The sequence below is a fragment of the Gallus gallus genome, chromosome 3 (genome assembly GCF_016699485.2).
Source record: "Gallus gallus isolate bGalGal1 chromosome 3, bGalGal1.mat.broiler.GRCg7b, whole genome shotgun sequence".
NCBI classification, from domain to species: Eukaryota; Metazoa; Chordata; class Aves; order Galliformes; family Phasianidae; genus Gallus; species Gallus gallus.
In genome coordinates, this window is record NC_052534.1 from 33,974,558 (window position 1) to 33,998,085 (window position 23,528).

The 23,528-nt window shown below is 41.5% G+C and overlaps 1 protein-coding gene across 4 annotated transcripts in view; it reads left to right on the forward strand.

Moving 5' to 3' along the window:
• Positions 1-16,696, forward strand: part of SMYD3 (SET and MYND domain containing 3) — a 364,192-nt gene extending 347,496 nt beyond the window's left edge. For 3 of the 4 annotated variants that reach the window (XM_015283995.4, XM_040698515.2, XM_040698516.2), the window contains 2 exons: positions 10,431-10,539; positions 15,969-16,696. In XM_015283995.4, the coding sequence (XP_015139481.4) occupies positions 10,431-10,539; positions 15,969-16,070 (211 nt within the window). In that variant the 3' untranslated portion in view covers positions 16,071-16,696. The remainder of the gene's footprint in view (positions 1-10,430; positions 10,540-15,968) is intronic. The other variant, XM_025149272.3, reaches the window with a different exon arrangement.
• Positions 16,697-23,528: the final 6,832 nt, after the last annotated feature.

Sequence of the window (23,528 nt, forward strand, 5' to 3'; positions counted from 1 at the left end):
AGATAGACTGGAGGTCTTGCCTAAGGAAGAACTGGTATGTGTAATGGCAAACCAATTGTAAATACTGTGTTAAAGGGTTTTAGCTGGCAAAGGGGTGTGACCTGTTGCTCAGATTGATGTAGTAGGCCAGAACCTATCTAACCTAGATAGGTTACCCTGGCAGCTTTGCTGCACTTGCACAGCAGCCTGCTGGAGCATTTCCCAGTGTGCTAGCTGTTATTTTAGAGCTAGATCTATGAACCTTGTCTCAGAGTGCAGAAGTTGTCACAGAACCATGGACCAAGTATCACAGTCTTTCTTGAGCTCAGTGGGACACAACTAATATTTGATAGAAAAAATATACTTGATGAAATCTGTATGGGTTTCTTTTGCTCATTTCTCCTCCTCCACTATGCCATAAATCAGTGTATTAATTACCTCCACAGAGTTGGCTAAGAGAGAAATGTGGTTGCTCAATGTTTCATAATTTTAGGCTGTTACAAGCATCTTATTCATGTGCCTGTATTGCATTTGAAGCTCTTTCTTTGTGTCTGCTGCCCTCAGTGAATGGAATGCAAGGTAAATGTTTACTAGATTGTTTCAGACGATTCCTGTCAGAAGTGGGCCTGTACAAGTACCATTGTAGGGCCTGGACTGATCCTGTCCCAGTCATGTATCTTCTCAGAATTTCCTGTGCAGATCAAAGGGTTTTGTTTTTTTTTTTTTCATTGATTATATCTGTTGTTTTTATAAGTCTAATGGGCTCGTGGCCATTTTCTTCCATGTCATGTTTGGTCACTGCATTTGTGGTCTGGCCCAAGGACACAGCCGGTGTTCTACAGCTCTCCTCACACTGACTGGAGTTCCCATAACTTAAGAAAATGTTATTCTCTCAGTAGACCCATTGTGGATGTTTATGTAGGAGCCACTAAGTGAGAGATAAAATAGTTAAATTCCTGGGAGCTGAGCTTGGGCATATTGCGTCCCATATTTGCAGCCTGCAAACTATTTATTTCTGTTTATAGTCGAGAGATTTACTCAATACGTACCCAAATGCATTGCACTTCAGCTTAAATGAATTGTTCATGCCTTATCTTGCCTATAGAAGTAACTTTGTCGTGTTAAAATGCAAACGCTACTGCCCTAATCTGGATATACAATCTAGAACCTCGTAGTGAGGAAATTCTATGCAATATTCTATTCTGTTGGAAAGTGTATTTTATCCTCTTGTCTGACACATCTCTAAACAAGCTCTGAGTTGCTAGGCTACGTAGCTGCAACTCGGTATAATTTTGCAAAACCTCAGAATCTCTTTGAATTATATAGGATTACAGAGTGGTGGACTGATATTGCAAAATCTGAGTCTAAAACTTTGTTGTCCCAGCGAGCATTGAAGAAAGAAATCAACATTTGAACAAAAAGTGAAACAAACATCTTTTAATCTAAAATTTTGATCAATGTTTTGGAAATTTGATTTTGATTCTGTGGTGCTGACATTAATACTGTTTTATAGCTCTTAGATGCATGGCGTTCCATGTGCTAGCAAAAGCTGACGTCACCATGTCAGTTAATGCAACAAGCATTAAAATTAGTGGTGTTATACCAATTTACATCAGTGGAAGGTGCCTTGAGATGTTCTGCTATCCATAACATATATGTTGGATTTAGCCATTGGAGACAGTAGCTCATAAAGTAAAGCAGGTACTGATACGAGATACCATGTAAAGCATGAAAGCTTGAAAATTGCTTTACTTTGTGTGAACTGAATTATTTGTTTCATGGGTCTTTTTCCTCCTCAAGCAAACTTCTCTTAAGTTTTTTTGCCCCCTGCCTGTTCTGCCAAGATACAAATGTACTCGTTAATCAAGGTGTACAGCAAACATGACTTTACTTGAAAAATGCTTGCTCAGTGAACGTGCTGCTTTCTATTACAAATAGAGAGTTCAAGCATGCCTTGGTCTTTTGAAGGATTGCACCTTTTTCCACCTATGAAGAGGTAATGTGACATTGTTTGAAAAAAATCTCTTCTTTAAATTCAACTAGCATTTCAGGCAGCCCTTTAGAGCCTTGGAGAGATTGTTGCTCATGATTGCTGTTCATAAAGTTCATAGCCAGTCCCCTGTTTTTTTTCCTGTAAAGAATGCTGTTTTCCCCCTCTGCTTTCTTCCAGATTGTTTTATTTTCTAAGAAACTCTGGAGCAATTTACATGCTTTTTGGGTCATGCAGAAATTTTCTTGCCAGCTGAGTGACTGGACAGAGGTTAGTGTTCTCCAGTACAGACAGGTGGTCTTGTTTAGCTGTCACGTTTTAACTGCGTAGCTTCCTATTGAACTCTCAGAGCTCTTCACAAATGTCATTGCATTTAACCTCCATTGAGAAGATTGGTATTCTCACCTTAAAGATGGAAAATTTGAGATACAAGAAATAAAGCCAGATATATAAATACCTCTCTGTTGAACTCGTTTGAAGCGACAGGATCAGAATTGCATGCGATACTCAAGATGTAGGGGTGTAGTGTATTTTTACAGCACTTTTCTGTTTTCCTAAAAATATCTTAATGTTCAGTTTGGTTTGAATTTTTTGACCATAACATTCACGGAGCTAATGTTTTTGTAGAAATATCTATCTTAACTCCAAAATCTCTTCCTCAAGTAATACAGATTACTTCAGAACCACAACTGTATATGTAAATGCTTACAAGAGCACTGATCTATGGGTAAAAATAATAAGAATAAAAATAACAGTAATTCTCTCATCTTCAGATGTGGAAAGTGACAGAAACTCAGAGAAAGGACTCGTTGCAGTGATTCTTTCCTGACCCACGGCTGTCATGAGAACAGTCTTTCTCCAAACCGCAGCCATCCTGTCTGACATTAGTGTTTGTAATCCTTTATCTGGAGTTATTGCACCACACCTGATAGTTTCACTACAGAATTATCTGGAGGTACGATAGAAAAAGAAAAAAAAAAAAAAAAAGGATACTGTTGCTTAAACCAGTGATCTAACTCACATTATCAGCCTTCTGTATTACAACACACTTCTGAGGTGATCTGAGATACTGATGAGTGGAGAAAAGGCATTTTGCACTGATGCTGATGACATTGCCAGCTGCATCCTTTGTTGTGCAGTTTGCACCTGCACATGCTCATGCACGCTCACACCACCTCTCTGAGGTTTACAAACTGTAGTTACAATTAGATGTGGGTTGCATTAATACTGGGGGGACTCCTGTCATAAAGAGGGGACAGGGAACCAATTAGAGTTAAGTTTTCTGCAGTGAGCATAGGAGTTCTGGTAGTGCTTCTCATTCTTTCCTAGGTTGAGCTCTCATTCTGTGGCTGAAAAGGAGAAGTCATGTAGATGTGTAGGTCCATGATCTTCTCACAGAACACTGGAGTCTAAACGTGTATTGCTTGTATCCACATCCAGTCTTGCAGCTGTATTGTAGCCATATAAGATACCGACGGTGGGCCAGTTTTCTTAACATCAGTGACATGCGGTAGATTAATGGCTCAGAGAAGATTGTGAACACCAAGGTCTTTGTCACAGATTAATATTTCTCTAGTACACATTTCCCTTCCATATTTTACGTCTCTTCCCATGCATGTTCTTAGTAATAATTGTTCTCCTACTCTTCCTTTGCTGTCTTTCTTAGACTTGATGAGTTTTCTGACGTTCTTTAAACATACTCTCTTTCACTTTCTAATTACTTTTTTTGTAAGTTCTTTGAAGTAAACTGTTGACCCTGTCCTCTTGTTCCTCTGGCTATGCAAGAACTTATATGCAGTGTATTCCTCTCTGAAGTAACAGTTCATCCTACCATCTTTAGCTGGTGACCTCATGACAAAAATAGCAAGAGCTGCAAGATGCTCTGAAGTTCAGCGAGGACACAGGGACAATCTTTGTAAAGTCTTTTCTTTCCTCCATTCCAAACTGAGTACTCTTTCTTACCCTAACATTTCCTAACACCAGAAAACAGAACACTTGACATGGACCACTCAAACAGACAGCATCAGCATTTTAAATTGAGTAGTTCGACCCAGAGCCAATTAGAAAATGGTGGTTTATGCCACTTCATCATTTTATTAAAGTTATCATAGTTATCATTCAAAGATATTTTATTAAAGTTATCATTCAAAGAACCAGCATCTGGAACGAAATCCATTTTGATGTGACATAAATTGTCACCATAAGGAATACAGCAGAATGATCAGCAGCCAGAGAGAAATGATTTCTGAGATGGATAGCTAACATTTCTTGTGAATTCAGTCAATTAAGAAGTGTGATTGCTTATTTGATCACGTCAGTTAAATTACTGAAACAAATACTAGTAGAAGACTGTAAGACATAGATGTGATAAAAAAGATTTTGAACCATGATTTCACAGATCTAAATCCTGAATTGTTTTCAGAGGGAGTTATTTCACGGAGATAAAGGGGCATGTCTAGAGTGAGGGCAGAATGAAAAAAAAAATTAAGAAGAAATTGTCTGTCTGTCACAAAAATTTCTAAACTAATACTACTGTTTCTACATTTTGTTTGTGAAATACAATGTGCCTTTTGAGCCTACAGTACTGTATTTACTTTCATTTGGCTTGGCTGAAACAGACAGACAGACAGACAAGACAGCATGAACCTGAGAACCAGGCCCTGCATGAACCATAAAAAAGATCATATTGTCTGAACCTGCATGTGGTTCTTGAGATCCAGGTTCAATTCTTGACTTCCCCAGGAGTTTTTCTTCTGCAACATTGGAGAAGTCATTTCATTTACCTGTGCCTCAGTTTCTCATCTCTGCAGACCAAGGACGGTCATGCTGCACTTTTCAGTATGATGGCACACTTAAATGAGTTGTAGTCTTTGATGAAACTTTCAGAATTTAAGATAACAGAGGATTTTGTTGATAAAGCAGTAATACAGATAGAGAGCACATGTAAATTAGATTGTAAAAATGTACAGCCAAGATGTATTATAGTCAAGAGTATAGAGACTTCCAAGGGAGGTTTGAACAGAGGTGCAATGTCTGCATATCTCTACTGATAGGTGACCATGGCTGGCTCAAAGAACAAGGCTGACTTTCTGTTGTTAGCTAGAGATGTGCACTAGCAGTTACCTCCAGGAAATCCTCCACACTGATGTTGAGGGATTGATCCCACCGGTGACAGAAGTAATACTGGGGAAAAAAAAATAGAAAAAGCTGATGCCTGCATATAAAGTACAGTGGTGCTTTAATTGTGTCAGTGAGACACTGTGATGGGGAGATCGAATGGACAATAAAAATTTCAGGGCAGCTGGAGTATACCAACTCTACTGCAGGTAAAGGATTTCATCTGCTGCTCCAAAACTGACATGGCTGCTACAGAAAGGTAAAAGGGGAGTTGTAAGGTCCTGAACTGATTTAATCATACCAGGTCATCCATAAACAGGGAGTTGAGAGAGGGAGAAGCCAGAAGGAATGTCTGTTTAAAACTGTTTTTATTCCAAGAAAAAAACATGTGATAACATGAGAACAGGGCCAGTGATCTTTTGAAAGGCTTCCATGGGGGAACTGTAAAGATTATACATCAGTTAATATAGGTATACTGCCCTGAGAAATTATACAATTACAATTTCACTTCTAATACTTAGCATGGAAAACAAAGTCATTTATTCCAGTATCAAAGCATTTTCCCATTTCCTCCAGAAATAACCCTATAACCTTGTTTTATTTCAGACAAAACTCTTGTGCAGGGCCAGTGATTATTATCATATTAAACTAATTATTTATAAAAAATAAAAAGGATATTTTCTATAAATAGAGCATTGTTTTTTAGGCACTATTTCAGCTTCAGATTCCTGGTTTTGGTGTAGGAATGGATAGGTGAAGTTCAGAGATCACACCGAGCAGCTGTAACACAGTCCCTTCTGTATTAAGTAAGATCTATGAGCTCCCAGATGTGCACAGGTAGTTGTAAATGAGCACAGTTAGTTTATCTGTTCTATACTCCCAAAGAATATGATTTCTTTGACTGTTGATAAAGCAACTGGATCATTCTTGGAAATGTTGATAGATACCAAACATTTTGTAGTTTTTTGCATAATGAATAATTTGTCCTTAAATTTGTCCTAAAAATCATCCCAGTGATTTGTCCTAAAAACCATCCCACTGAGCGGAAAAATTATCATGTGAATTAGATGAGCAGTGTCACATCAATAAATAATGAACAAAGCAAATAGCTGGACACCATAAAAATAATTCTTAGACTGCAGTCAAGTGAACAGCTTTAATGAATGTACTCAAATATTGATTCAACCTGAAATCAAGAAGTCAAAAAGAAAAAAAAGAAGAAAAGAAGGTCACGTTTATCAGGTGCTGTATTTGTGTGAACATTTCCATCCAGCATAGCCAGTGTGCTTCTGTCTGGAGGCTGATGCTTTCCTCTTTGCATTCGGCTCACACCTTTCCTGAAGCCCAGAAGCCTGTTCTTAATTCCTTCTCTGTTGCTGTGGCTCCTAAAACTGCTTTATGTCTTTTATGCTGTCATATTTACTTGCACTAAAAGGTACTAGAAAGCAATTTGCAGTCATGTATGGCATCACTTTTCACGTGTCACCATATTAAAGAGCCTTGTAACATTACCATTTTAAACCCTTATTTCAGGTTTTATAAATCCTGCCTGCTTCTAATTACGTCAGGCTGAAGACAGAGGTGCAAATGTTAACCCTGCAGACAGATTTACAGGAAATGGTAGGAGTCTAATTTAAAATACGGGGTATCAGAAAAGACAATGATTTTGCATGTTCTTTCTTTTTTAATAGTAGGCTTTAGCTCCTGGGAGAACGCAAAATTTCTGATTATTCATGCTCTAGTGGGAAATAATTTGAGTGAAATTAGAATTACCACAATGTTAAGAAACAGAAGGAGTTGACTGAAATTTGTCAGGTTTGTTTTTGTTTTTTTTTTTTTTTTTTTTTTGTTGTTGTTTTGTTTTTTTTTTACATTGTTGTATATAAAAGAATGCAGATGATTGCTTGGAGGGATTCAGAGCTGAACCAGATATATAGAATGAAGAATTTTTTTTCTTTATAAAGTGTATGAACAGTCAGTGCTCTAGAGGTTCATCAAGGCAAACATCAGGGCTGCAAATAGGGGCTATCAAATTCATGGTGTATTAGAAACTACTATGGCTTTACGAAGTATTGGCTTTATCTTTATCTACTGATAATTGATATCCTTCTATTAAGTGAACAAAATGCAGAAATTGCTGGTTCTTGGAACAGTGAAACACTGAAGTAAGCTACCTGAAGACTAAGGAATAGCTTTCATTTGAGGTCTTGAATAGTCAGCTACACAGTGCTTTCTTTGCCTTGCTCTTATCTGTGCAGTCTACCAGGCACAACCCAGAAAGAGAGTTGAGCTGGGGACTTTCTGAGAGAGTGTAACCCATACAAACACATTGGGCTTAATGGCTGCTTCCAGCAAAGGCACTGAGAGAGCTGGCCAGGTTACTGACTATCATATATGAAAGGCCAAGAGGGTCAGGGAGTTGACATCCAAGTTAGGATATTACAGTGCGGGTGAGCAGACAGCTTGATAGGTAACAAATGGGTTGGATGGTGGAAGTCAGAGGGTTATGGCGAACGTGTTGCTGACTGAATTCCAGCCAGTACCAGTTGGTGCTGCAGGGGACTGTTCAGGACTCATCCTAACACCTCCACCATCAACCTAGAGGAGGCAATAGAGGATGCTTTGCTGTTGTTTGCCGGTGACACCAAGCTGGGGACCAGCGGATAGACAGGGACAGGCTGGCTTGGGTGCTGTTAGCCAGAGGCTGAAACAAAGTTGCACTCTCTTAGATTAAGACTGGGGTTTAAAATTTAAAGATCTCTTTGAGCCTCCTCCAGTCCTCTTGTTTACAATGCAGCTTTACTTGATAGTTATTGTAGTCTGTTTAATCTCTCTTTGCAAGTGCATTGCTGTGCATTGACCAGTGCCAAGGGGCAGGAAACATCACTCCACAGAACTGTCTTTCTCTATTTCGTCTTTCAATATGATGCTGTTCCCCTTCCTATCCCTCAGGCCTTGGTAAATCTCATAAAATCCTTTTCAGATTGAAATCCTACTCTTCCCAAGCTGTACCATGTTTTGCAGCATGTATTCCTCTATAGTTGTGTTATTCTCTTGTTGACAGTCTTTAGGTACCAGTTTCTCTGGCTGGTAAATGTCTTCCTTAGCATTAAATATATCCATTTGTTTTGTTCAGAGCAACATACAAGGATAACAGATTTGCTCTCAAGTACCTGACACTGCTTTTTAGCTCTTTTTGCCATGCCATCTTTACACAGTATTGAATCCTGGGGATGCCTGGAAGAAGCCAATGGCCTTCTGCCCACTGACATGTCTTCCAGAAGAACTGCAAGCTGCCTCAATTTCTCTTATAAACTCACTCAATGCAGATGCTTTCTTGAAAGGCGGTCCAATAGTTTAGCAGATTTATTCCAGAATATGATGATAAATAGTAGTTTCAAATGTCAATTTTAAAGCTTGCAAATGTAACTATATACATGCGTAAGATCTGAACATAAATCAGTGCAGTAAAATAGCTTTGTAAATATTTATGAACTCAGAACTCGTTGTTCCACACTTAGTCCTCCCATGTCCTCATCTTAAATTTTCACTTGCTTTAGTTTATGGTTGGTAGTCTGGGCTGAGTACCTGACATTGTTAAATTGCCTCCTGTTTTCTCTGGGTATTGCCCATACCACAGTGCTAAATCTTTACTGACTGCAAGTGAACATGTGAGCTGTAAAGAGAGACCCATTTGCATGCAGGGACAGATTCTCTGATGGATCCCTGTGAAGTTCAGCAAGCCACATGTTGCCAGACTGAAGCGCAGCCTGCATTTGTCCATGTGATGTCATGAAGGACCAGACAGGGAAGAATCAGAGCTGTCAGGGTGCAGCAAAGTCTACCGAGGACTGCAGAAAGTTATCCATGCAAAACTCTTTGCTGCTGCTTCTATGGCTATGATCGTTGCCCCAGACATCCCAATATTTAGTAGCCCAAAAGGAGGGGGAATTACCTTTTTACTCCATTCATAGTCACAGTCACAGGTGAGGGCAGAAATATGCACCCATGTTGGTATCATTGTTTTGCAAGTTTTAGAAAGGTGTGCACGTCATCACTATTCCCATTTGTGCCACACTATCTCTGCAATTCTTATTTACTCTTTGCTAATCCACATCAAAATCTCAGACTTAGTTGCATTTTTTTCTTTGTTTAACTAGTAGCAGATAGCTCCATGTTAATTGGTACAGTAATCAGGAAAAAAAAGATCTAAAAGTAACCCTTCTGATAAATTTATAGTGTGTGTCTGTTTATCTGGATTGCTGAAATTCCTTAGCGATCGGTTTAGACTGAGAGAAGTACAGCCATTTTTCTTCTCTTTACCCTACTGACTCTCCATCCATTTTGGGCTGCAACGCCCAAGAGGGCTGAGAACACCACTGTGCACTTCTTGTAGTTTTTATGGTCTGAACAGGTGGTGCACGTGGGAATGCAGGATGGATTCTTCACATGAAGCTGGTTTCTGCTGCCTCGGGAGAAGCCTTCATAGATCTTGGTACTGAGATCCTACCGGGCATGCTTCCCATGTGCTTCTGTGTCTTCACTGATAAGGTGTGAAATCAGCAGAAAAAGGGGTCTGGGGTACGCAAGCATTTTTCCATGATGTTTACTTATCTTCGTTGTAGATTTTTGACATCTCATGAGTGTCTTGAAGGGAATTAATGATGATATTGCCCTCCGTCTATGTCCTCAGGAAAAGAGAACATAGTTCTGCTTTCATCTCAACATATGTTGTTCTGAAAGTAATTCCAGTGAGGTTGATGGAAAACTTCTGCTTCTGTGAAATTGTGGAAAGGAATTTTTCCTCACGCTAGCAAATAGCTTGCCTATATTCACGAGCCAAATCCAAAATGTTTCCTTGAACGCACATTACCAGTTCTTTCTGCAACAGGGAGCAGCAAGCAAATGCTCAGAAATGATGACACCCTCGGCGTCATGTGCAGTCCTTCTCCTTCATCTTATGGGATCCAGGACAGGTTTTCCTACTGAAGCTTCCTTGAAAAAGTTAGACCTCTTTGGGGATGTAGGATTGTGAACGACCTCTGTTTGCAACACTAAGTACAGTAAATGCTATTGTGCTATCCAACAGTAGCAAATGAAATAATCCCACTCCCGTCACTTTCTAACAGGATAATGTTAAAGGCATTCCTTTGAGATGGAGAGTAATAATTTTCTAATTCCCCTCAGTATTTCATGCTTCTTGGTAGAGCAGCTAATTTTCTCTGAGTACCTTATTAACATTCACAAGGACTTTGCAGTCCCACCCTAATAGCTCTCCACAGAGGCAGTGACTGTGAAGGTGAGAGCCGACGCAGTGACGCATTTCCCTCCCTTTTCTCCACAGGCTGTATTATCCTGATTTCCATCCACTGAGGGCTGTGCAGCTGATGCGAGTGGGCAAACTGCAGTACAGTCAAGGCATGTTACCTCAGGCACTGGGGACCTTGAAACAGGTCAGTACTTTGGACTGCTTCTTCCTTCCCTACTTCTTTGCTAACCCCAAATCCACCGTGGACTCCCGCCCCTCCTGTCCTGTCTGTAATTTGTGCCTTTGGATATTCCTCACCGCTTAGAAATTTCTACCATCAGTGCTGCTTCCTCAGGCTGCAGCTGAATGCGGTGATGGGTCACTGTTGCGCAGTGTTTCAGGCACTGCCTTTCTTTGCTATCAGTCACTGCTAATTACAGTTTGATAGCTCAGAGGTGTCTGGATGAAAAATGACTATTAGATCTAAGAGATAAAAATATCTCATAGCGTAGAGATTCTGGGACGAGTGGAAGTAAAGAGCAGGAGTGGAGCTGTGGTTTCTACCCTCCTTATTCCGTATAGGTACCTGTGATTTCAGATCTGTGAAATTCTATATAAGAACTATGCCTTTTAGTGCTTGTATTTTATTGTGAGAAACACAGTCAACAGGCATGCTTCCTGATCCCTCCTATTTCTGTATCATTCACCATCTTCTTCAGTCTGTTTTTGCAGTTGTTTTACTAGTCACTTTTTGGTTTTAAGCTGTCCCTGCTGGACCTAAACTGATTTTTGTATTCATTTCCTCCTACCTTGGACTATTTGCCCCGCCATCATACTGCTGTTACTATCACCTTAAATATATTGAAGAAGCCCCTTTCAGGAGTGATGTGTCTTCAGAACACGGGCTCACTCACTTCCCATCTCAAACTCTACATCACTGTTGGGGTATTTTTCTTCCCCTGGACAACATGCTGCTTCAAGAAGTGCCAGGCTCATTCGTGTGTTTTACCAACTGTCCTTTGCTGAAGTTAGCCTGAAGGCAGTACCAGTTGTATGAGGTTCTCCAGCTCATCTTCCTGCCCACCTCCAGTGCTTTATGCAGGCTCTTTACTGCCTTTGCTCAGTGCTGCAGGCAGGAGCAGGCCCTAGGGCTGACGCTTGGGTGAAGCTGGTGCCTTGCTTTAAGTGATATTTTCCCTCTGCTTCTTTATTTGCTCTGTGTATTATCTTAGCACTAGTTAACCAGGGGTGTTTTAGTCTTCTCCAGTGTAAAAGCTGGCTGTTTTGTTCTCTTTACTTAATGCCTGTACTGTAGGATGAGCTAGCTGTGTGGCAAAGGGGTAGGGCTGCTGCTTGGGATAGAAATGGACAGGAGTCTGTGCTGGAGACAAGGGAGAAGTGGCTTTTACTCTTCTCTAGATCTCCTTTAAATAACAGTCACAAGTCTATAAATAACTTAGTATTTTGTACTTGCTTGTTTTAACACCCATATCTATTAGGTTTTAACATCTGATCATTTATACAAACCGGATAACTGATTATTTTCACTTGTTTAAATAATAAATCAGTATTTGATACAGTGCTTTTTTTTTTTTTTTAAACTAAATCCTAGTAACTTAAATCTTTGCCTGATATATTTAACTTAAATTGTGGCCAATTCTGATGATTAAGAAGCTGATGCGAGAGTAATCAATTATGTTTCCCATTCATTATTCAGCAGTAAGCTATATATCTGTCATGTGCCACGTAATCTGCTGTGCTATTTCCCCTGTAATATTTATAATTTTTAAACATTCAGACCTTCCTTTTTAGCAAGAAGTGAGCTCCCAGCCAGAGGAGTTTCTATCTTCCTTGAGATTGCTGCAATACATCAACAGGTGTACTTCTAGTAGCTTTTCTAATAAGATACAGCATTAAATGAAACTGGAGTTAACTCTCCTAGAGCCATCTCTGTCTACATCTACATCTCTGCTGCTGTCGATGAAGGCAGAAGTTGTGATAGCTTTTTGTATATGTTTACTAAGTTGCCTGTTGCAAGCCAGATTGTTACTGCATTATCCTTTGAGAGCAGAGAAATACTTAACACAGAAACCTTTTTTCAAGCTTTGATCTCCTCTATCCATAAAAAGGGGAAAAAAGCATGCTGTTTACTGTTCTGTGCCTTGCATCGGTGCATCTCTAACCTTAGTCTCCGAGCCAAAACGATACAGTAAGAGCTTTGCAGCTGCGATGCAGAGCCATTTACAAACTAATTCTATTGCATCTCTGTCTGCTGCCCTTTCCATCTCCCCCTTTCCACCCCTTCATGTAAGTCAGAGAGAGCCTTACCTCCCACTCCCACGGCTGAGCAGAAGGGAAAGGTCCCTGTCACCCTGCATCCGTGTGCAACCTGTACACGTGGGGCACCATGCTTCCTTGAGTGGGATCTGAAGCTGATTCCCTTCATTGCTGTCTACACCGAAACAAATTAGAGCAAGATATAATTCCCAGTTCGTTGTGAGTAAAGGATGCGATTCCTAATATAACTCAGATGATGTCCTGGGGTTATATCGGAACACAGTTTGGTCTTTTGTGATTAGATGTGTCAACAGAGCATGCCACATGCTCAGAGCAGAAACTCGATTGCCTTCTCTGCTTCATTACTCTTCTTAATACACTCTGACATTGAATAGCACCCTGTTGGAGCCCTCGTCAGACTAATTTCAGTGTGGCATTAAGGAGAAGGATGTGGAAGGTGCAGAGGAATTGAGATCTGAGTGAAATTCACCTCACTCATATAAATCCTGTTTAATCAGGCACAGCCACAGAGCTACTGTGGTTTGACAGCCCCTCTGCATCAGATATGCAGTGTGTTCGGACCCGTGCATCTTCACACATGGCTGTACAGCCTAGCCTGTACTGCTGTTCTCTCTGCTGCCTGGAAGTGAAGCACTACCACAGCCACTGTAATCGCAGAGCCCTTTGGTTTTGTCCCAAGGTACACTCGGTAGCACCAATGTTTGGTATGTGTCTTCGGTTACCATCATAGCACTGCAAACTCTCTGCTTTGGTTGCCCATAACCTTAGTGCAGGTGGGCTCTGTGAGGACAAGCAGGGTAAAGGGGAAGGCTTGGACCTGATTTCTGACCCCTGCCTCCTCGTAGTGAGAGCCTCTATGCTCCTGTGAGCTGATGGGCATGGTTTTCTTGCCTTGTGAAGGCCTGCAGGAGATACGACATTGTTCCCCTTCTTGTAATTCCTGGCACGAGGGCAAGAAGTGCAGGAAGAGGGGTAAAATCCCTCCCAGGTTTCTCAGCAAAGAAATTCCTTTCTAGGTGTTTGCTTCAAGTGCTGAAATGTTTCCCAGCCCGGTACTGATTGATTTTGTTTTATCTCTGTCTGCATTCACAAGCGCCCCCCTCAACAGGGAGACAAGGAGAAACACTCCCTCTTACGTGTCAGCCTTCACTTTGTGCCATCTCAGCTCACGGCCATTTGCTTTCTGCTTTCACTGTGATGGAGTGGAGCCATCCTGCATCTGCAGGGAGCTGTGACAATGGGCATCCCATCCCATCCCAATGCAAATCAGGAGCAAACAACTGTGCTGCATTTCATTTGCATTCATGGAGCAACAGTCATACCACGACTCTAATGGGTTTTATATTCTTCAGGGAGACAGTGTTGTTGATGACGCTGCAGCCTCTGCTGCTGCCTTGCAGTCACTATAGTTTTTCATAATTAGAATTGTGGTGTGTGTGGTCTTCCTCTCAGATGCAAGAACAAGACTCTGCTCAGCCTTGGCTCTGCTGGTTAGCTGTAAGATTCAAAAGAGTAAAGGGGTGTCAGAGAGTTGGCATATTTCTCCATACCTTTTATACATCCTCAGTAACAAAACCTTTGCTTTGGAGGTGAAATTATCCCAAATTTTGTGCTGATCTTTGCAAAAAATAGCTACATAACTTCATGCCAGTGTACCTTCAGGATTACAGAAGTCATTGCTATTCTGACTTCAATACAGCCTGGTTCTTACTTGTAGTTCAGCGTATGTGATAGAATATTGTACGAGTATGATTTTCCCTCTGAAGGAGATGGAAGACTGGGTACATTTATCTGCCATACTAAAGAAAGAAAGGAAATGGAAAGGAACTGTTGCAGATGAGAGAGAAATCAGCCATGTTAGTGTTATCTCCAGGTTAGGTATGATATTAAGGAATTTTGTCTTACAGTAGAGACATATCCTCATGAACATCTCCAGCTGGGCATCAGGCTGCTCAGGACCATCACTACTTGCCAGGCTTTTGTCTTGTAGGTGGGATGAAGATCGAGGTCAGCTGCCCTGGAACTATGCCCTGGCATCCAGACATGTCCAAATGCACAACTTGTTAACACAGGCCATTTACAATAGGTCCACCACCTTTCTTGATCAGGCCATCCAAATATCAAGTGTGTCTGGATCTATGGCCAATACACCTTGCCACTTTATCCTGGAGTTATCCTGTCCATACTTTGCCTGAGTGTAGCTGCACTGTGCTGAGCAGCAGCATGCACAGGATCCAACCTTCAGCTATTCCTCCCTGCCCCATCCAGGCATTCTTACACCATCCCAGTGTTCATCTTTCTCTATCCAAGTCCAAGGACTGGCTCTTACTGCTTTTTGCACTACCTATTCTGTTATTTATATTTATAAAGCTCTCGTACAGCTGAATACCTTATGCTCGACTATAATACATCTAAGGGCCTGCTGTTTACAGGCATGTTAAATTAGGGAAAACGAACACAATTCAGCAATTCTGTTCAGGGAATGTAATTATGACTTGAAAATGTTTTGCAAATCCATTAACAGTTTTGTATTTCTCCTAAAATAAAAATTAACAAAAATTGAGGATTTCTGATTTTGTTTCCCATCTCTCAGACATTTCTAATGCTGAAGAAAGAATTTCCTTTGTTCTGTTCAATAGAGTGTTTTACCATGTAGTAGGTAGGGCATTGTGGCTGCTCAAAAGTTGACTCTGTAGAGCTCCTTGCACAGTGATTTGTTTTGACTGCTATTTCAACTTGTTCTTTCAACATTTTGCTGCCTACCTCTTCTTCTAAAAAAGTAGCTAAATGGAAACAAAAGTAAGTGATGACAGAATTTCCATATGCTTGCCCATCTCTAGAAGTCTGAAGTAGAATTTCATTCATTCCTCCGAAGACTCTTTTTGTTTGAAGCTGTGCGTTGTTTCTCCATTTAAAGTCTGAGCACTTAATTCTATTTGTGAAACACTAATCCATTTCTACTTATAGGACTTTGTGGCTACTAAATATCACATAAATATCACAGTCGTTTTTGAACTAATGTATCAAAACCTTGGGAGCCATAGGTGATCAATCTTAAAATTGCCTTCATGCCTCAGTGCAAAAGCACCATCCTCTGCTATGCGTAACATCCTTCTGTGCAATTCATTAGAGAACTTTGCAGATTTAACATCTAAGAAAAATGTGTCAGTACTTCCTCCTCTGTCAGAGACAAATTGTTATAGGTTTTGAGATACTTAAGATACTGTGCCATGTACTAAAGCCCCTACCACTTACATCCATGTCCTGCTGCAGTTACCAACCCCTGTACATGGTCTACCCAATGTCTAACTTGTCCCTTTCTGTTCTCTTCTCCAGGCCTATGATATTATGAAGGTGACCCATGGGACAGATCACAGCCTGATGCAAGCCTTGATGGACTTAAAGGAACAGTGTGAGGCCATGATGAAATTACACTGAATAAAATCCCAGTCTGGAAAACAAGACATTCAAAGGGAAAGGATACAGAATTCTTGTTACATTAGGAAGCTGCTCAGTGATTTTGGTATCTTTTCATCAGGCCCTACTTTCTTTACAAAAATGTTCAGTGTTTATTAGTTCTTCTCCATGATCTTCTGGATTGAGTTAATGTTTGGAGGAATATGTGGTGTTTTCAGAATGTTTTTAAATTCTACAAGTCAAAATGATAGTGCGTAAGTCCTAGTGTTTGATCTTGAGACATGGTGATAAAACTACACACTTAAACATAAAGCAAGGAAAAAATTAATTTGTTTTTATTTAATAACCAGAACCACAAATCCAAATACCACTGAATGTAGGAAGAATTGAGAATCAAATTGGAATCTCAGTGATACAGGAGACAACTCCCTGCTGAGCTTCTCCCACATTCTTTGTAGGTATTGATTTCTGTATCTTTTCTGGTATCTCTGAATGATCACAAAGTCTGACCCTACATCTTATGCTTGTTGACTAGAACACAGTTATATATTTTTTTCTACCAGACACCTAATTTAGATGGTACACTTCATTATCCATTTACAACACATGATTTAATTGACAATAAATACTGAGCAATGCATACCATCTTCATTTGTAACAAAATGATATTATTTTATTGAGATGACCAGCCAATTCTTTGTGCCAGTTTATGCCAGCACTTCAAGATGTAGTCTTAGAAATAAGTAGAGAGATCATATTTTTCCCCTTGACTTCCCATTAGATGTGGTTTCCTAAGGCCAGATCCAGTGCTCTTTAAAAGATTCCCAATATTCTAAATCGCATCTTGAATTTCTAGAGGTGAATTTATATATGCAGTATTTGTCTGCACTCAATAAACAATTAGGATGACTTGCTTTCTATGGTCACTAGGCTGTAAAAGCATCCTTGTATCACTGTGAAGTTCCTTTAGGGCTGAAGCCAAACCTTTTGCTAGTGCACAGAGGTGCTGCTTGCCTCTGAACCTCCGGCATCTACACACTCAGTCGAGTACCTAAAGAGAAGTGTGGCATCACATTTGCTTTTGCATAGCAGACAGGTGCACTGAGTATGTGCTCAGGAAGCTCATGGTGTGGTTTGTAGACCTTTCTGAGCCTTCAGATTCTGGCTTTACTGTGCCCACTTCCCCAGATTGTACTTCAGATTCGAGAGTATAGATGCTGTAGTACACACTAAGTAGGATTTTCTTCTCAAGCAGGGAAGTGCTCACCCTGATTGCTGCAGCCAGGTGTGGGTCACCTCTTCCCCAGCAAGAACAGGCAGAGGGCTGAAGACTTGGGCTCAAGTATGTGAGCAGTCCAGCATACCAGACCAGGCTCGGAGCAACCTGATCTGGCTGTGGATGTCCCTGTTTATTGCAGAGGAGTTGGACTAGATGATGTTTAAAGGTCCCTTCCATCTCTAAGGATTCTATAATCCTATGATACTTGTCAACTGTACTTCTAAGAAAATTCACTTCCACATTTCTGTCAGGCCAACTATATGTCTTCTTCCCTGTTTTCCACATCTTCTTTCTTCTCCCTCTCACCAAGCACACATGACGTTGTGGTGAAGCTGTAAGACCTACAGACAACTGTTGAACCAGGAGATCAGCCCTGGGGAAGAGGAGCATTTCTTGGAAAGTGTATGTGCTCCATTTTCCCATGCTCATTCACAGGAGAGTTGCTGTTACCAAAGCTGCTGACTTCTACTTTTAACAGAGAAACAAATGTTAACAAAAGCCAAATATTTATGAGGAACATTGAAACCTAGATAATTTAAGGCCCCTGAAAATATCGCTCCAGGTGTGTCACTCCTCTCAACAATTTATTGCTGCTACTCCAGCCATGACTGTTATTTCATTAATCTGTAGTTGTTATAAAGTCGGGCTTTCTTCACACCAGTAACTTGACACCATTAATTATTATGAGACAGGAACACATTTAAAAAGAAAATGAACACTCTGGGCATAATTTACAGCCCCAGCACTAGAATGCCAACAGTGAGGAAGATATCTCTTTTCAAGGCATTTGAATTTGTTCCAGCGTATGGAGTGTTCACTTGCCCAGCAGTAATATGCAAGCAATAACCTATGAAATGCAGTGCACTTCTGGAGTATGTAGCATGGCTTGAGGCCAGAGGCCGAGTCATCTCAGCCACTCAAGAAGTGCAATAATCCTGACAGAAATTCACTGCTTGGTTGGGTCTTCTTGCTATTATGAAAAGGAAATTGTCTGGGAGAGAGGTCAGACCTTTGCATTTATTGGGATTTCTGACAAAGCTATGGCATCATTGATGGACAGTCAGGAAATGTGAGAGGTGCTCAGTCTTTAAGAGCTATTTTCTGGTTTTAAAGGGACGCATTATATTTGAAAATGTGTGTCTTTGTGTAAAGATGATACCTGCATTATCTTATGATTCTATATCTAATACTAAGACTTGTAAATGAAAAGAAATTAAGAGCGTGAGCTAAGATGGTACATTGATTTGTACAGCAGGAGACACCCGCCAGCTCTCATGGATGCAGACACATCTGTATATATGAATTGCGGCACTGCCTTTTGGTACAGGACACCACAGCCGTGCAAGCACAGCAGCGGGGAAAGACAGGTACTAGGAGAGGGTCAGATTTACCTGGCATCGGATGAGAAAGGCTACAGAGCATCCTGAAGGTATGTGTACTACCATGTGTAGAGCTGTAGGGGACAGATGCCCAATCAGCGTTGCCCAGGCAATGCAAGCAGCTTGGTTGGCCTTAGGCTGGTACAAGGCTCAGGATTTTGGGTCAGGGTCCTGAGAGCACTGCCACGTTGCCTGCCTTGCTTTTCTGGGCTGCTCGGCAGAGATTCCTTAGTGCAGGGATGTAATTTATGCTTCATATTCATTACTGTTGATACAAAACTTTCATTTCTTTCAGCTTGGTCAAGGAGGGAATCAGGCATTCTGGTTGGTTTCAGTTGATTACTGAGTGGTTTCACTTGGAGCCTCACACGTCCCAGCACTGCCAGCAGGGCTGCTAGTGGCTGTGGGAAGATGTTGCTGGCAGGTTTTCTCTAACGGTTTTCCACTCCAGCTTGTCTTCTGCAGAGAAGGCTGGCCTGTGACAGCAGGAAGATTTTGAAAGTGCAGTGGAAAGCAAGCGTGCCAGGGATGAAGGCATGTTGGCTAAGCAAGCAGTCATTTCTAAACAAGGTTTTTAACTGAAGCTCAAAGTAGCTGTTTTGGCCCTCGAGAATATCTGAAAAACTTTTCAGGTGGAATCAGCTTGCTAAGATAAAGATGCTAAAGTCAGAATGAGGCTAAGTGCAACATTATCAATAATGCTGGCTGGCTCTCTGCTTGCTTCCAGCAGGTCAGGTCAGAGGCTGTTCCAGCACCTTTGGAAAGTAATGGTAATTTGGTTTTGCCTGAAGGTTCAGAAATACATTTTGAGTTACTTTTGATTTGTCCCTTTCCCTTAAACTGGTCTAGGAGCAACAACATTAGATTGCACTTAAAGGAACTGCACTACATTGCATTCTGTGTTTGGAAGGAATGCAGTACCAACAGACAGAGGAAATGATACAGTTTTCCTGAGAATAATTGATAGCAGTGAAACAAAGCCTTCTGTCAGAAATGACACCAGTTCCCTAAACTGTGCTCTTTAAGCATGGTGCAGTTCTTTGTATCTATACCGCCTTGAGGTGTGCTAATGATGTAAGAAGTAAAGAAAAATTCTGGGTCTTTAGCAAACAGAATTTGCAGTGCATAACAGAGATGGTAGAAAGGAAAGAAGCTAGTGAGAAACATGCAGGAGACTCTGACCTCCCTGAGTCTGTCACCCTGTGCACAGTCTGCTGTGTGCAGGTTTATGGCAGCCAAGCTCTCCCATTACTCTGCCACTTCTCTTCTAGCTGCAACCCATTTCTCTGCTGTTTCTGTTTTTTAAGATAGCTAGCTGTTCTTACACTTGTTATTTTTTTTTTTTTACATAGCATATTTACAAAACACAGGGGCTGTCTCCCTGCACGGTATATTCCATTTCTTGGCCACTGCAAGACTCGTAATGAGCAGAGTTCTGGTTGTGCCAATTATGAGGACTTTTTTTTTCCCCGATTCAGAATTAAATCTCCCGTAAGGCAAAGAGAAGAAAGAAGGTCTTACAGTTATGGATGTGGAGCTCTGGCTTGGCCTCTCCACTGTGCCAGGAACTGTGCGTGACCTTGGGCAGATCACCTGGGGTCAGACCAACACTGATATGCATAGGTTCATAGTTAGGCTTTGTCGTTGCTGATCCGTGGGAAATTTCTCCTCTGTTGTTGTTGTTTGTTTCTTAAAAAACAGAACAACCAAAAACTGAAAAAGGAATGAGCTGTGACATTCTCCATATTTTTATGTCACTACTTCCCTACCTGTAAGGGCTCAAGAAGCTACATGCCTTCCTTCAGTGCCTTATTTGTAGGACAGCTGGAGAGCTAATTGCTGAAAAGATACAGCTCTCCAAACATCTCCAGATACTTTCCAGAGAAGATTGAGAAAGCTGAGAAAAGAGAAAGTCGAGAAAAATGAGGCTCATGGATAAATACGTCAATGTGGCCAAGGTCAAACAATGCCACGATGGCAAAAAGTTCTGGAACAAAGGCCGGGGGTCAGTGACTGCTCCAGCATAAGAGGTCAGTATGAACAGCAGCACCCAGCTGCCACATTTTGCAGAGAGACCCCATACTGAACCGAGTAACAGCTGTCTTGCATCAATCTGTCCAGCCTGGCTGCGGTGCTGTAGTTACATGAAGCTCCCCATTCTGTCCTGCCATCACTGGTTGTGGGGTGCAAGGGATGGAAAGGCACCATCATCTTTTCTCATCGCAATTACAGTTCCTCCAAAACCAAGCTGCAGCACATGGGGAGCACTCTGCGAGCTGCCCTTGCTTAAGCTCTGCCTCTGCCACCTCGAGAGAGCAGTGCAAAAACATCCCAAATGCTTTTGGGCATTTCAGACCAAGGCCAAGTTAGAGAGCCTCTTTTCTCTTTCCCACTGGCCTTTTCATTTCTGATTTTGCAAGGTTGATCGTGCTGAAAATACATTTGAGATGGATGCTTTGCAAAATGGTCCCTACCAGAGCAACTGAGTGTATTTTTCTTGCCCCAAGCATAATGAATGCACGGTACCTGAAAATCTGCCGTCTTCTATTCCCCAGTCCTGTCATTCAGCTCAGTGATTTCTGTTTTTCCCAATAATAGTGATGTGTAAACCATACCTATATGACCCCCATTAGTGTTTCATGGGGTGAGTTCAACATTTTTATTTGCTCTGTGCTTGTGATCAACATGGACAATCAATTCTAATTCCATCATTCTTTAGACTTTTTGTAGGTTTTAATAAGGACCTTAGAGATTCCCTCCCCCTCCAAAAAGAATAACTCAGGCTCAGTAATTAGGCTTCATACAGTCACTGCTCACACAGAGGAACCTAACAAGTTCTTTATTGTTCCCAGGAGACCAATTAACTTTCTTTTAAATATATCTCTATATAGCTGCAGACACACACACACGCACACACAGAGGAATGCACATATACACAAGGTTTTCAGTAGTCTCGGACGCTGCAGCTCCTTGTTAACCATATCCTGATGAGGCTTTCAGCAAGAAGGCAAGGCTGAAGCAACCTGCTCAAGTCCTTTTAACTCCAAAGATGCCTACACCTAAAGAAATATCTCCTGCTTCTGGAGAAGGAGGAAGGGGAGATAACCACGACTTCATTACTTAAATTTCTCCTCCATCTCCTGAGCTTGGATAGACAGCACATAGTGGTCTCCTTCATTCACAGCTAAGGAGCCTGCTTCCCATCTGCATTTCAGCTAAGAGCTGATAAGAATTTAGAAAAGAGCAGTGTTTTCTGCCTCCGCCCCTTCAATTCAGTAGCTCTGATTCCCTGTCCCCAGAGGCTTGTGAATAGGAAGGTGGCAGTTTTACATAGCTCTTGGAGGAAAGCTGCTCTTTAAATCACAGGTGATTCCTCTTGACAATTCCACTTGACTTTCAGAGCAGAAGCCAGGAGGTGGTTATGGAGAAGGGTGTCTGATGAGAAAATTAGCAGAGCTCCACTTTTTCCCTCCCCCAGGGTCTTTGCTCTGCTCTTTTCTGTGCTTGCCTGTTGACATTTAATGAAGCTGTTTCTAATGAAGCTATTAGAGCGCTGCCTTCCTGCTGTAGGAGGGGCCAGGTGTGGTGCTGAGATGATGGAATAGGGTGAGGTCTGGCCTGTTTCTGCTTGGTGTTGCCCCTTGCCCTACTACAAATATCCCAGTGGTGTGTGCAAAGTGCTTGCTGAGCAACAGAACAGCCAAGCAGAGGATGGAGGGGCTTCTGTGGCCATCATGTTGCATGAGGATGAACCAGCCTCTGTGACACTGAGAGGCAGCTGGTAACCTGCGAGCTGAGTTCCTGGAGATCTCAGGGACTGTATGAAGGTGAGTGACCATGGGCTACTGGGATTTGCCTTCTGTTTTTGCTCTGGAAAAAATTCTTGTACCCAGCTTAAACCCTACATAGAACTGCGATCAAGGTGCACGTTACTGTGGAGTACTTCTCCTCATTATGCTAACAGGAATGCTGACTGAAGGTGATTCCCTATTACGAACTGGGAATGTTAATCTAACATCTGCAGTGGAAGGCACCAGTAAATACTGATATTTTAAAAGGTTAATGTAATGCGGGTGTACAAATAATTATTTTCCCTTGCCAAGTGTTTTCAGTGGAGACTGTGACATAACTTGTAAAAAACAGACAAAAGTCTGATTCTGTATTTTCTGCAAGTAGGTCTGTGCTGATTGCTGGCCTTTGGTTTTTGTTTATTTGTTATGGCAACCTGTAGTGCAACAAGAAAATGTGCGAATTGGGAAAGGTACACTACACTGTCAATAGAAAGCCCCTGCAAATCAAAAAGGCCAGAGGAATGCTGGTTCTTGGGCTGGGATAGGGCTGCCTGCTAGCCACCAGACAAGGATGCTGCCTTGTTTTGTGGCTGGCAGATGGAAGATGGACCTGACCTTGAATGTCTCAAGGGATGGGGCATCAGCCACCTCTCTGGGCAACCTGTCCCAGAGCCTCAGCACTCTAATTGTAAAGAAACATTTTCCCTTATATTCAATCTAAATCTCCCCTCTTTTAATTTGAAACCGTTTTCCTTGTCCTGTCACAGCAGACCCTGCTAAAGAGTCTGTCCCCTTCCTTCTCATAGCCCCCTTTACGTATTGAAAGGCTGCTATCAGTTCTCCCTGGAGAACTTCTCAACTTGGTGTCATCCTGAAACTTGCTGAGGGTGCACTTGATCTACTGTCCATGTCATTGATGGAGATGTTAAAGAGCACCAGTTCCAGTACTGATCCCTGAGGGACGTCACTTGTTACCATTCTCCATCCAGACACTGAGTCATTGATCTCTGTTCTTTGGGTGCGATCTCAC